Source organism: Telmatherina bonti (genome assembly GCF_933228915.1).
Source record: "Telmatherina bonti genome assembly, chromosome: 4".
Classification (NCBI taxonomy): Eukaryota; Metazoa; Chordata; class Actinopteri; order Atheriniformes; family Telmatherinidae; genus Telmatherina; species Telmatherina bonti.
In genome coordinates this window covers 23,910,031-23,925,699 of record NC_136622.1, presented here as the reverse complement: position 1 = coordinate 23,925,699, position 15,669 = coordinate 23,910,031, and the positions used below count along the sequence as shown (strand labels likewise).

Sequence of the window (15,669 nt, the reverse complement as noted above, 5' to 3'; positions counted from 1 at the left end):
TCCTCTTTTATTCCTTCTCAGACATGTAACAGAGACATGAGTAAGTCTGGCTGCAGTTGCAGATGTCCCTCACTGCAAAAGTCCCTCTTTCCTCTCTTTACAACAGATGGAAAGTTCACCTGTGACATCCAGTCTAAGCGAGAGTAATATTCCAAGTCTTCCAAGAGAAAACAATTCAGCATTATAGGAAGGCCAAATTCATTTGAAATTTTACCGGATTTTCAGAAAACCTTTTAAATGTGATGCAAATTTATGCACATCTCCATCCAATAATTTTATGTCATTATTAAGGAGTGGTTCATCATTCTAAGTTGTTTGTAAAGCTGCAGAACCTCAAAGAAAGAAGAAGTAGTTGTGAATAGATTAGCATAATGGGAAGCCTTGCTCTACAGAGCATGATGAACTATGGAAGGTGAGAAATTTGATGGACCAATATCAAAGCAAAATGCTGTTGTAGGATACCGTTATGTGCAAAAGCCTGTTTCAAATGCATTCAGCTCTTTTTACCTTATAGGATACTGTTTGATATTCCTCCCTATCCACACACATCTATTAAAGAAATCTATGGAAACAAACTGTTTTGTTTTGGGTTTTTTTTCAAATTTCTTTTATGTGTCATTTAAACACAATTTCATTAAAAAAAAATTTGCATTCAGGTCACTTAAAATAATGCACCTAATATAGATAGATAGATAGATAGATAGATAGATAGATAGATAGATAGATAGATAGATAGATAGATAGATAGATAGATAGATAGATAGATAGATAGATAGATAGATAGATAGATAGATAGATAGATAGATAGATAGAGATATACACTCACACATTCAGTCTCATGCAATATCTTTTCCTTTGTAATGTGCATTTTGCTGTCTCACCAGTGCATGCATGTGAGTTTGTGTATGTGAGCACACTGTTAGAGGAGGAATTATGTATCATTAGTTCTTGCTAGTCATCACCTGCACACTGCCAGTCCCACATGGGGCACTTTGCTCAGCAGACCTGGCTAGTGATCACACAGATAGCAAACAGAGACAGACAGACTTTTGCTGAGGTATAACGGGAACTTAGAAAGCTATGTGTTACACACACTCCTGTCAACGCTCATGTAAGCATTCCCCTTTATGTCTTATTAAGGGGTCATTATTTTTGTTTCTTTCACAGAACAAAAAGGGAATTTTTTCACACCTGAAAGTTAAAACTTGATTTTTTTTTTTTTTTTTTTTTCACGATTTGCTTTTAAACTCCTAAGTATTTTCATTTTAAGAGATGAGCACATTATCACACAAATGACAGTTGACAAAGTCTCAAATCATGAGTACACGTATGAGCACAAATTATTCAGACAAATAAATCCACTAGTTGGATAAAAGTACATGCATCGGGAGAGATAGGGACATTTGCAAAGAGCCTGTCCCAGGATAGAACAATGACTTCTCTGTAGTGAAAAAGAGAGGGTCAGTCCATTTGCACTGATTCATGCACATATACACGCACACATTCACACAAACAAACATTCCCATGGATTCCCAGAGTTGAAAAGGGCTTGAGTTGGAATCTGGGCCATGCAGACAATCTGAATTCGCTCAGTCGGCCCCACACCCCATAACCACACATCACGAGGAGCACATTGGTAGCACTTGTGTCATACTTGCGTCACACTACCAAGACATGAAACATACAGATTTGCATATTTATTCAGCAGACAGTGGTCTGATACCAAAGACTGTTGTTTTTAGTTCATAGTCTCATATGCATACAGACTCCAAACATTCTCCAGTGACTTCTACCTTCTCCACCCTATTTCCCTTCAAGATCTCATGTCATGATTGCTTTCTACTTTTTTTCTAAAGGACAGGATATGGAGCGGTAGAGCACACTATGGCCTCTGTGTCTTCTCCACCTGCCACTCCTAATGGAAGTGTCATTGTTCCCATTGTTGTCTTGTACCTGTCTACCTGCTGTCTGTCGCAAAGCGGCATTTAAAAGCCTCCCAGGTTGCTTTCAGGAAACCACAAACCAGTTAACTATCCAATGCTAACTGCCTCTCCCTACCCTCTAACACCCCTCTGGCATAAATATCTGTTTTGAGGCAGAAGGAAGTGGCTTTTTCTGCTTGTGTTCTCTGCACGTCCTCCAGGGAATCGGAAGTAGAATTGAGAAAATTGATACTATGAGGAAAACATTTCAAGTTTGTGCAAAGGAATGAATGAAGGGTAGAAAGCTTAAAGGAAAAACAGAGAAGGAACTTGTGGCACCTTTTGCAACTTTTTCAGCTCAAACATGATGCCTCTGATTTGGGCCTCTGTATAATCAGAGGTACGTAGTTTTCTGACAGTTTCTTGGCTCACAGCCAAGGTACCTCCTTTCCCAAGTGATATACACACATTCACACTCTGAAAACATTTACACCATTCGACTTGGGTACACACCCTTCGCCTCTTTCATTCCGCTGCCCTGAGCTGTATTCAGTTAGATTTTTTTTAAAAAGCTCATTGCACATCAGTGATCATAGATTTACACCGGAGCTGAAGGCACTTAATGCATGGATTCCTCCTCAGTCTGAAGGAGACAGGAGGAAACAGGTGAGGAAAGGAGAACAGGTATGGAGAGGGGTAACAGAGAAAGCAGGGGAGGGCCCTGTAGTTAAGGCGGGGGGCTGCCATAGACGTCTGGAGCCAGGACACTGATGCTGGAACTGATAGCTGCTCTATGGAGGACCCTCCACTGTCAGAACACAGACACACACACAGTTAAATACTCACGCCGCTCCCTTTTTTTTTCTTCCATCCTCTTTGTTTTTGTTCATTTTTTTCCCCAAATCATCCTCCTCCTTTATCACATATAATTCCTCTAATTTCTCTCCGTGTCTCCGAGACATTATGTTTACATGTGACCCCCGGTCAATCCTGATAGGAATCATTCCATCAGCATAATGGCTAAATGACACGCACACGACTGCTGCTGTCACGGCCACCACACAGAGGCAGGATGTTGTCCCCTTGATGTGCATGTACAGTTTGTGTCTGTGTACTTGCTGCTACACAATCGAAACCCAACCTTAAAAAAGACTTCTTTTGTATCTTTAGCTTCTTCCACAGTATTTCTCACACTTTTTTCTTCATATTCCATCTCTCCGTTATTTTTACACTGTCGTTTCACCTCCACTGACTAGAAAGAAAAATTCCCTTTGCAGTGTGGGTGGTCTTCACACACATGCACACACACACATGCTCACACTCTCCTTGGTTTTCCTCTGTCTGGTAATGCGCTAGCTGTGGTTTCCTGGCCTTGGCCAAAACACTGTTAGAAGTTTACCACATTCACCGCTACCATGAAGCATCACCTAAACGCTACACAACTTCACTATCAACTTGCTCAGTTTCCTCATACAAACTGCTTTATTAAGTGTAAACTGGGCAAAAATAATATCCGAACATATGAAATCCTTATCATTTGAATATGTATGAGTCTATCTCAGGGACAGCAGACTACATCCCTTCATGTAACCTTACATTTGTGACATGAAAGCCACTTACTCCACCATTGTGAAGCTATCTCTAATGACAAGTTACTTCAAGTGCTGTTACACATAAAACAGCACAGATCCCCGGCCGCTTTACTGTACTCCGGTTCTCAAACTCAACATACATTCACACACACTCACATATGCACACACCCTTTGGCAGTATCTTTCCTTCCTAATCTGATATCAAAGAGAAGGTCTTTCAACGCATCTCACATGACAACTCATTTCATGAGTTGCCCACGGAAACGATTATTGCCATAAATCTCTATCCACTCTGCTCTGGGTTGCTTGAAGCACCTTTTCCTCCCAGTGCTGAAATTCCTTTGCAGAGTCAGACTGTTTTCGCAACGTTACATTGCAGTTGTTTCTGCTAATTTAGATTTAATTATGTTTGTAGATGTATGCAGTGAGGTATTCCAAATGTGCCAATAAACATGAGAAAATGGAGTGAATCATGCATTGCCTAGATTGCCCTCTCAGTCACTATAACGTGAACGTTTTCGGCTCACTTTGAAGAGCTCTCCGGTGACATGGGCGAATGATGTCATATACTTTCACAGCCTTGTGTGGATGTGCTTTGTAAGGTGGATCGGTCCCAAGCAAATCCCTGTGACCTCGGCAGCCTGTGCTATGTACTTGGAGGCTAATCCAGCCTACATGGCACAGCAGGGTGTGCTGGACACATCAGCGGATCCTGCTGGGGTTTGGACTAACTCACCACCGTTGTAACCTTTAATACTCCAGGACGAAACAAGAAACTTTAGCCTGCTGCAGTGACTGCAGCTGTGTTCTGAGCAATGTGTGTGTATGCATGCGGAGACAGTCAGGGGAATGGGGTGGGGTTGGGGGAACGGGGGGGGGGGGGTTGCGTTTGATGGTTCTTATCATAAAGTCAAAAGACAAAATCTGTGATTTTTGTTTGTGGGATCTTAATTTGTTGCGACATCTCACCCGCTGTCCAACAGTCTGTCCTTGCTTGTATATGCATGTGTGTGAGAGATACTGCATGTGTGGGTGTGTGCAGTTGGTTGCTGAGTTTATTTATCTTATTCTAAATCAGCCCTCAAACTCACTAAGTGGTCAGTTCCACTGTTAGGTAACAAGGGGAAATGAACAATTTAGCTTGTGTTTGTAGGGACTGATATGTGTTTGTGTGTGGCTGTTGAGAGCAATGTAGATTTCCACAGAAAGAGTCTTGATTTTTGTTTTAGAGGTGGACCAAGAGGCTAAACATACCCCCCTCTGTAATATTCAGTCCTCTCTGTGAGCTGATTTCATTGTGCACTGCTTTTAGTCAAAAGCATATGCTCCCACAGGTAGTGTGATTTCTGGATAGTTATAAACCAAACTCAACCCCCAATAAACCATACATATGTTTTAACTTTCAAATGAACACAGTGAAATTTGGCCATCGCATTTCCCGAGACAGTCGAGAAGTCAGGCATCATTCAAGGAAAACTCTTTTATGTGTCACTTATAAAGTCATTTGCTGCGTAAACTGTTGCTCTTTCTTAATTCTCCCCCTCTGTTCATGTAATACTTCCAGAGCCCCCAGTAAAAGCTGCTCTCTCACACCCTGTTTCCTGGATTTGACTTCTATCACTTCAATATCAGTTATCACAGAGTGCCTGTAATCTGTCCTCTGAGGGCTTACGTAGTGAAACAGTTTGAAAGGTCTGGCTTTAAGCCACAGCGGGATGGTGTAAGACATACATCATATCTTTTATATAATATATATAAATATATGAAGTGTCTTTTCTTACCAGTAAAGAGGCTAGACTATTGGCTGCATTTACAACATGTACCTCCAAATTGTGTTTAAAAAGTCTTTTATTTTTAATTTTAGCAAACTAATTACTACAGAAGAACCTGTTTCAATTATACATGAAGAGAATTTACTAACTCCTTTTACCTGATTTCCACAAAAGACCTAAATGATGCAAACTAGTGGCAAAAAAAGCATATTGTTAAATTTTACACACATCTGTGCACATCTGCATTCAAAGATCTCATACACACACACACGAATACTGAAAGTGCTTGCAGCTTGCACACACACAGTTGCACACACATTCAGACACACTAACTCGCTAACATGTGTTAATCCAAAGGCCCCCTATATAAGTGTACTCACACACACAAGCGCTCAGTGTCCAGTTGGTGCTGGGAAACCTGACACTGAAATTGGTCCAGTTATTTTGCCATAGTGCCCAACACACACACATACACACTCAGGCTTTCTCTCTCTCTCGCTCATACATACACATGTTCCCGCTTGGCCCAGTCCATTTTTATCTACATGTAGGATATGCCTGTGTTTTCTGGTCACATATCCAACCAACTGTTGCATTCTACTCTATTTTTTTACAAAATGGTCAAATAGTAGTCGCTACTTGGGCTCATTATTTCATTATTCAAACAATTTGGATCACATGGACATACAGCCATGATAAATGAGAGGAGTGAGGAAGCGTGGAGGTGAAGGGGAGGACTCGGGATGGAAACACAAGAAAATAATTTATTGGGGTCAAGAAAACACTCAGTAAGAGGCCCATAAGTGGGAAGGTTAAAAGGTTTAAGGGGAATGGGTAATAATAACACACCAGAAAGTCCTTAAGAGTTGAAACAGTAAGGTGTTACTCACAGGTACGTGATGAGAGGGCTGAGACTGGCTGGCACAGAAGATAGTCCCATTTCTGAGCAGTCCACCATGAGAAAGATGCCATCTTCTTCACACTGGCATGGCGATGGGCACAGTGTTTCCACTGGTCCCCGTTTGTCCTGATTCCGTTCGTAACCCCACTCTCCAGGGGTGGAACCCCAAACTCCTCCATAAATGCAGAGAAACAGAAGCACAAGTAGCATGTTTGGACTTCCCCCTGTCTGCATCTACACCTGAAGGGTATCCTGCCTGTCCTCTGTGATGTCTTGCAGAGCAGCTGTGACAGATGAAGAGATTCCAATGCTCCTGTCTCTTTCAAATGGCTTTTTTGCCCTTGCAGGTTTCCCCAGTCTATAAATCTATCCTGTTTCAGGGTGTACCTCTTTATCACTATTCATCTGCCTGTCTGTCAGACTTTACTTCATTCCCATGGGTTCCACTTTGTTGTAACTTCTGTCTCTTTTTTCCCTCTCCTCCCTCCCTCTCTGGTCTTTCCTTGATACTTTCTCTCCCAGACAGATCAACTCTTTCTCCCCCTCTCTGTCTTTCTCTCTTTGCATATATCTCTCGCGCTCTCTGTCTCTCTCCTTACCTATTGTAGAAGGAACGCATGAGTTGTGAATGAGCCACCCTCATTGGCCCGTAATTTAGGGATGGGCTGGAGCATCTCCGGAAAGTGGGAGGGGCCCGCAATTCTCAAACTCTTCCCTCTCTTTTTCTCCTCTCTTCCTTTCACCCCTGTTTTACTCAGTGTTAAAGCTCAAGCTGCAAAGAGAGTTTGAGTAATTACTTTGAACAATGGCTTAAAGCAATAAATAGGTGATACAATGTGGTTGTGTGAGTTACAGTTCCTCTATGAGGGGGCCAGAGATTGAGAGAAAACAAGAAAAGGTGATCACAGCTAAACCAGAGAGAAATAAAAGAAGCTGTGTGGGATAAGGATGATGGCAACAGAGTGTGAAAGAGACATGGAGGCTCAGGGTGTGCGACTGGGAGTGACTGTTTGCAGAAAACTGGAATTGTAACACTTCAGGACCCTTCTGTCTCCAAAATGAGCAGAATCCAGTGTCTTGTAATTCACACCTTCTCAGGTTTCTGCTGCTGGAATATCTCCTCCACGCACAAAAACACACACATGTATGTAGTCAGATACCCACAGATACAGATGATATTCTGAGCGATCATTGCAAAAGAACTCACACCCCATTTTAAATACTCTTACTCAAGTCAATGGACAGAAAAGTGTTGATGTTTGAGGAGAGGACAGCTTCTGTGTATTACCAGGTTGTGTTCTCATATAAATACCAAGTTATTTCCTTAAAATGTCACATAAAAAAGTCAAATTAGGCAAATTTGCATTACATATACAGAAGCAAATAAACTGAGCTGTGTTGCATCATCAATAAATGTAGGCATGTAGGCAGCAAACAAAAAAAAAAAAAAGTAATGCACAGTATAAACAAGGCAGGTCTCCTTGGTCACATCTGGGAAGAAAAAAAGCAGGAATGTATCAGGATTTGTTATCTATCTGATTTAATTTCAGCATTTACTTTCAAGTTATATATTTTCTATCACATGCTTTACTTACAAGCATAATCAAATGACCATTCATGTGAAGTCATGTGATATAACCTAAATTTACACTGCTCGCAAAACACACAGTAAACAAATAAAAGATCATAAATATATGATGAAAATAATATCTTAGTTGAGCTCAAACATGTTTCAGCCTTTCCCCCAAAACAATGCACAATGCATCACTTAGAAATGCATATTGATGAAAACATTATATGTGATTTATGCTCACCTATGCTAGGGCTCAGTTTTTCTTCATAATCTTAATAAAAACAGATCTCATCTAATCTCATTGTATTTGATTACAACACATCATTCCTTTCATGCGTTTATCAAGTCCAGTCACCATTATTTGTTGTGGTATATTTAAAGGTGGATCAAACTCTTTTCCATATGGAGCAATGAAAACATTAAAAGCCCAGAAAACAAGAGAAGAAAGTAAATCATCAAACAATAACATCATGATACATCATGATATAATAGAGTAAGACAGCTCAAAATGATAAGGAACATAAATTCCAATAAAAGCTATAGCCGTCAAAACAAAATAACAAGTATACAACAAAAAAAAAAAAAGAGGATAAAGAAAATTACCGGTGTATGAGCAAGTTTTGACATGCAGGGAATTATTGTGCCAAGGTATGGTGTGAAAAATAATCAGTCCCTTATTTCTATGCTAACCAGTAGAGTGTTAACCGAGGGGGAAAGAAAGTTACCACCTTTGATAAAAATGTATATGACTGTACTATAGTTGTTTCATTTTTAGTGCTACATGCTGAGCATCTGTTTGCACAAAATCAAGGCAAACAGGTTTGGTGTTCAAAGCTGCCTTAATGCGATTCAGTACTTTTGTTAAACTGGAAGTGCAGCAGCTGGTCCTATAGATGAAACGCTGCAGAAGCAAGAATCTGAATATATATCTGAATATAACAAGAAATCTCATTAATTTCTTGCTAGTATTGTTGTTGTGGATTGCATGGTCCTCACTGATCTGGTAAAATCAACCTCTTATACTTTCTTTTCAAATATTCCTGGAGTAGCTTGAAGTAACCTTGCAGTCAAAATGAAAAGTTCTTGAAATGTTGGGGCGTGAGAAGGTGAGGTTTTCATCTGACAACAGCAGAATGTTAAGTGCACATCATGCAAAGTCAAGTACAAGGGTGTAACATGTCCTACATTTACTGTATGACACGTAAGCACTCTTAAAAGGCACCATTCACTGATAACGGACTTACAATGCCTGCACAATGTGCTATTGAAAGTACAGAGATGAAAGTGTCCATCTCTCTTCTTCTCTTCTTTCTTTCTCCACAGTCCTCTGTAGCCTGAATAGTTTCTCATTAATTAATTAACATTCCTATGCCACTGTGTTTTCAGAGGGCCCTTTGTTATGGCCCCACAAAAACTCTTTCAGTGCTGTTCTTCACAATGTTCTTCACTCTTGCTCTCTCTCCATGCTCTCTTCATCCTCTTTTTTCTTCTTTGTAGTCAAAAGGCTGTTGTGGTTTTGCTGTTTGTTGTCACACTGGAAAAAAAAATAGTGTTGCATGAATTGTTTCCTGTGTGTTGTTTTGTTGTTGTTGTTTTGTTTTTGTTTTTTTCCAACACATAAATTACACATTACATTCACTTTCTTCACTGGCACACCTTACATGATCTTACGTGCACACATTCCCATGAGCACGCATGCATGTATACATACACAAAAACATGCTCATGCACAAAAACATGCTCATGCTCTTTGTACACCTGCAAACTTCTCCATTCCCTGGGCTCTCCGCCTCTCCCCCCTCTGGCACACAGTGCTCTGTCATCTTTATTAAATGCTCTTTAATTGTCTGGCCCCAAGGGAGCCCTAAATCACACACACAATGTACCGTAAAGACCTGCATGTCTGCTTTCCTACATGTTGGTCTTTCTTTTGTTTTCTTTTATTTCCTTTCTTTTTAATCATAAATATGCAAACAAACATGCATGATGTGCCCCATCATGGAGTCACCTATAAGTAGGGGTGTAAATCACAAGTTAAATAAAAATATTATATTAAATCTGTTCAGCGGAGAGAGTTGTTGTTTGCTTCCACACAGATTCTGCTATGAAATAAATCTCATTTGATGTGTCCCTATTTATAGTCTCAAATAAAATGTTTTTGGCACTATGGCTAGTTATAACAAGGTAATACGGTCTCATAGAACACACAACTTGTGAATATCAGCATTTTCTCCATCGAAGTCTAATAAAAATTCTTGGTGTAAAATAACTCCACATGTTTTATCTAAAGCACACTTCACTAATGCACCATTTTGAGAGAAGTCAAAAGAAAATCAGTTGATAATTTTCCTCAAAAGAAGTCACATCTGACATTTTCCCATTAAAACTAGGCTTTTTTTCTAGATGTCCCATTTCCAACCATGTTAAAGCCCAGAAAATCTGTAGTTTAATGCAGAACCATTTCTCATTTTGATCACCCGGGAGGCAAAATACCAGCTTATCCACTTGTGTATAATAGAAGAAGAGCTGCTTGTAAGGAATGAATCAACGTCAAATGGGAATATGGGATAGTTAGGGAAAGCTCCAAGTTTTTAATAAGACCACTTCTCTTTTTCTTTGCCATTTTATCACCACCAATTCATGATATTCTCTTGAGTTACAAAATCAACTGTACTTTTCTTGTAGTTGGAGGGGGGTGACAGTAATTTACAACAGGAGGTTAAATTATTGGTACCATAAATGCTGTAAATGTGTAGAAATCCAATTTTCTAACCTAGCAGCTAGTTTCTTTTTCATTTTAAATAATCCTGCTAAAACTGACTGATATATTCCAGAGGGAACAGTGCAAACTACTATTGCACAACTACAGTATTAAATGCAAAAGCTTTTTATTTTATAGTAAAGATAGTATACAATGACTATAGTATACTATATTACTATAGTAATAATAAATAGCTCATCATTCTAAGTAGAGTACAGCACATACCCACTTTTTTAAGCTTTCATCTACCTGAATTTGATGAATATAGCTGAAGACTGATTAACTCAACCTGTTACTTATCTATATGTTTAGGATGAATCTCGACCCACCTTGACTTGTATATAAGTTCTCTGAAGCCAAAGTGTGAATGCACCCAAAGTGATTGCACCAGAATGTGCCCACAATGCATCTACATTTGTACCCAGAGCTAAGCGCTTGTGATGAGATGACCTAAAAAGCATGTTAACACCAAGTCTAAACAGAGCCCGTGTGTCATAAATCAGCTGACGTGCACCCTGATAAGATCAAATAAAATTCTCAACCATCATTTCAGTGAATGAATAGCCCAAGTAAACACACATGCACACAATTGCTAGCATGTGTGCAAACATTTCAACTAAAGCATTCAGGCACTCAAATTCTACTTCTGTATTACTCTTTCTCACACTCACTCTACCACTCTCACACAGACACACACACACACACACTATCAAACATACTGCATCAGATCAAAGTCAGTTCTCCCTCCCCAGCCCTCCCCCCTCTTTGCTGTGCTCTCTGGGCTGTGAACACTATCCAAGCAACAGCAGTCTTGAAGACACAAAGACAAGTAGCTACCTGACACCTGACACTAACTTGAGAGCACTCTCCATGGTCTACCTGGGGAATAAAACACACACACACACACACACACACACACACACACACACACACACACAAGGCTACCTGAGCTCTTTGCAGCACTCACAAAAGAACAGAGAAAGTAGCCGTGCAATCGCCTCATCCCCCCCAAATCATATCTCTTGCCTTCCCTGTCACACGAAGTGGCTCATGAATCTATGTCATAGGCTAAAAAGAACAGAAATGTGTGTTTCTGCACACTTTGAATGCACATTTCTGTGACTGCCTGTACTCACTGTGCCTTTGTGTGTGTTTGTGAACGCTTGGGCTGTAAAGGCGATTGAAGGCTAACTCAGGTATACTCAGCGGAAGCAAGTGAGACGCCGTGGGTCGCCAGTGGCGGCAACCTAGGTGTGTACTCTGGCTTTTCATGTGAAACCACCTGAAAGCCAACAAAAGGTACCCCACCCCCCCACCCCTTCCCGTCTTCCTTTCTGCATCTCACAGTACAAAGGAAAGGAATGAATGAAAGAAAGGGCAGCAGAAGAAGGGGGATGAGGTAAGGCGATGAAGATGCAAGGGTGGAGCAAGGAACTGAGAGAGGTGCTGACGAGTGGGCAAAGCAGGGCGTTGAAGGCCTCTTTGCCTGTGTATTTTTGAGAGATATAATGAACTTCAGTCACAAAGTTCACACCTTGGCAAATATAGTGTCACCTTGACTATCAAAGTAATGATTTCTGCAGTCAGATATCTGCTATTGATGATTTAAGGGACTTTTTTTTTTTAATGAGTTTTATAGATTCAAAAAGGGAAAGCAAGGTGCTGTCATTTTTTAGGACACAACTATCCTATCAGCTAAAGATAAGACATGTATAAAGTTCTCACGAAAAGAAAGCTGGGAAATGAAGGATTACTCTACATGCAGTGTTTGGTTCTGTGATTCCTTGAGGCTTATGCATGGGAGCATTGTGAGCATGGAAGAGGTTCAACTGATGTCAAAATTCAGCTAATACAGAAAAGAAGCATGGATGGGTTTTAAAATCATTCTTATTTACACAGCTCCAAAGATAATATTTAGCCCATATGCAAGTAGATAACACATTCCAGTATATTTATAGTCTCCCTTGTTAAATTAAACAATTTGGAAATACTTATTATTTTAGGAGGACAAATAAATCTGAAGGTGACAGATCCAAACTTTCTTTAACATGATTAGTATCTGGTGCAGCAGGATAAATAAGTGAGACCTCCCTTGTGTTTGATCTCCGCTTTGCTTGTTTTCTCTGCAGTGACAGTGTGATATACGAGGGTTAATATGGTGAAATAAGCTGACTACAGCAAACGGGTCTACACATGCACACTGCCAAAGAAAGAGACGTTCCACTCTTTTTGATGCTATAAAGAGAGATGCCACTGGCGCTGCAATCAGAGCTGTGTGTTTTTGAGTGAGTTTGTTACTGTGCATTTGTGTATGTTTGTGTGTGACTTTTACACCTGTTAATTCGCTCTTTGAAAAGTTGATTGACTTAAAAAAAAAAAACAGCAGGGATCACTGTAGCAAAGACTGCCCGATCATGTCTACAAAGGTGTGAACATATTTATATCTGTAGCACTCCGTTTCAGTACGTGTGCACATATGCATGTGCACTTCTGTATGTAGATGCTTTGTAGCCGTATTCAGTTCTGCATGGTAGTATCAGGGGTGTCACTTTGGAGAGAGACTGATGTGGAATGTTAATAGTCATGAAAAGAATTGCACTGACTCCTTAAGAGCCTCCTTCAAGCAGAACTTAGATAGGAAAGGCAGGAGACTGAAAACATTATAGACAGACACAGAAAGGAGCCTTATTATGGCAGGTTTCACACCAGTGTCAGAGAATTCCAGTCATTTGAGTGGTATATAGCAATTTGAAAATGATAGCTATTAAAACAAGAACGAGACATCCGTGAAATATGAAGCGTATTATCAGTGAAAGCATGGTTGCAATTATCTTATTAAATCAATGCAATTATGCCGTGCAAGCGGCTCTTTCTGGGAACTGAAGAGAAATTTGAAAAAAGTGATGAAGTAGTGCCATCTTGTGCTGAAAGGCAGAACAGCAGGACAGCCGCAGTTCGAAAGCTGAGCAACCAGCTGGTGGCGTCAGTGAAATTTTCCAGTTATTCTCAGTTGCTGACGCCCAGTACTCCATTGTCTGAACTCAATTCTCAGTTGTATTAACCCACGTTTGGCCAAACATTGTTCAGGCACTGAGACACAGCTTGCAAAACCTATCTGCTCTTTCTTGCACAAGTGTGTGAAGAGAGGAAAAAAAGAGATTTTTTTTCTTTCACTGTCATTGTGGTCATCTGCAAAGTGGAAAAACACTGTCACTTTTGCACATTTAAACATAACTCTATATTATAAATACTTTTAGCTGGGAAAAAAACAACTTTCATGCATACAACCTTTTTCCATTTACCAACTACTGCGAAACGTCAATATTATTGTCAAAAAGTGTGCTTTTAGTTTTTGTTGTTGTTGTTGTTGTTTTATCCCATTTAAATGAATCTGTGTAGTCATATTCCACCTTTACACTATTTGTGTCTATCTGCTGATGTGGCAGTTTGAATAGCAATAAGACTTTTCAAGGTGAAAAAACAACTCTAAAATAATATTATAGCCATGTGCTTCAGATTATCAATAAATGTTTTCTCTTAAACATAAAGTTTGTAATCACAGTTCATAACCATAATAAAAAAAATAAAAAAAAAAACAGGTATGGACAGCCTGAAGCATTGTCGTTACTCTCAGAGTTTGGACACAATAGTTCTGCCATTGCATTCTCAGCAACAGTTATCAAACCACATGAACCACATCTCATGCATTGAACAGCCAAAACTGCCCTGTCATTCATTCCACTGACCGCAATCTGACCTTTGAGAATTTCAGCAAACGAGAAGTGATAAATACCAGTGTATTCACTTTGACGACGACATGGTCTACCGTGGAAAGAGGAAGCTGGTTCGCTTTTATACCATAACAAGCTCTCAGTACTGTACACGCAAGTTGACACACTTATCCCAACTCCACTGGACATTCCTAAAAGTGCAGAAATCACAGCAAGAAAAACCAAGCTGGATTTAGTTCCCACTGACTCAAGCTTAACCTAATAAAATCTGTTAACTGTATTGTTATCATATGCTCCTCTCTGGAATTTCTTAATTCTAACGTGTCTATTTGCAAAATGTCAAAATGTGATGCTTAATTTTTTAGCTCGTCAGCTACACGTAGGTTTGTCATAACGAACAATTGCTTATGTACTCCCACTAGTTTAAGGTAATTATAATTATATCTGCACAATCATCTCTTTTTTAAAGAGCTAGTGGAAAACGGAAACAATGTCATATTTCTCTGTTCTTTTGCAGAATTTGATACTTTTCTGACTGATAGCACTGATTGACATCATCTAATGGAATTGTGCATAAATAACATGCCACTACGGCGCCATTCCTCATGTCATTTACACATATTTTAAACTTTTGATGTTTTATTTTATGTTTGTAAAACACAGCAAACAGGAATGGTTCATGTCAAAGTGCGAAGTAAACATGATCACAATGCATGATGTGAATTACCACACAAAGCTATGCAAATGCTCACAAACGTGCACTTTTTCTTGGCATGCTTTAACTATTCCCATTGATGGGGAAAGGGCATGTTTACCCTTGTCATGATGACATCTCTTTGCATGTCTACTCTCTGCTATAAACATGAAAATCTGCCTTGAGCATTTTTAGTTGGAAAGCCTGAAAGGCAAATAGATATATATTTTATTATCTTCCATTATCAATTTTTTAATAAACTGTTATTGTTTGTTTTATACAATTTCAATGAATTACTTTTTTTTTTTAATTGAAAGGCCTATAGTATAATAGTGAGATACAAATGAAAAGCGGTTAATTCTTATTTGATTATTAAAAATAAGCAATTAGCTATGAAAATTTATAATGGTGAGATGGTGACTGTGAGCCTTGAATTGGTGTCTGGAGCTGAAACTGTAGCTAAACTAATTCTCGTTTTCACCAAATCAGTTAGAGGCCATTGTGTATTAATAGCCGGGATGAAGTAAATGATAAGTGTAACAATATGCAAATGTTTTGCAACTATATTTAGACTGGCTTTGTTAATCCTAATACCTATGGTTAAAGATTTTGGTCAAGTAAATAATAATTTTTCTTGGAAAGTTATGCTTATGGTTCAACACACCCCGTAGCATGGTTGAATACCACCGCTTATATTTTGGTATTGTGCAGGGCTTTGCATAT

At 39.4% G+C, this 15,669-nt stretch overlaps 1 protein-coding gene across 1 annotated transcript in view; it reads right to left on the bottom strand.

The window, feature by feature from the left end:
* lgr6 (leucine-rich repeat containing G protein-coupled receptor 6) overlaps nucleotides 1–6,537 on the bottom strand; it is a 36,794-nt gene extending 30,257 nt beyond the window's left edge. The window contains exon 1 of the mRNA XM_079238632.1: nucleotides 6,177–6,537. Within this exon, the coding sequence (XP_079094758.1) occupies nucleotides 6,177–6,421 (245 nt within the window). The 5' untranslated portion in view covers nucleotides 6,422–6,537. The remainder of the gene's footprint in view (nucleotides 1–6,176) is intronic.
* Nucleotides 6,538–15,669: the final 9,132 nt, after the last annotated feature.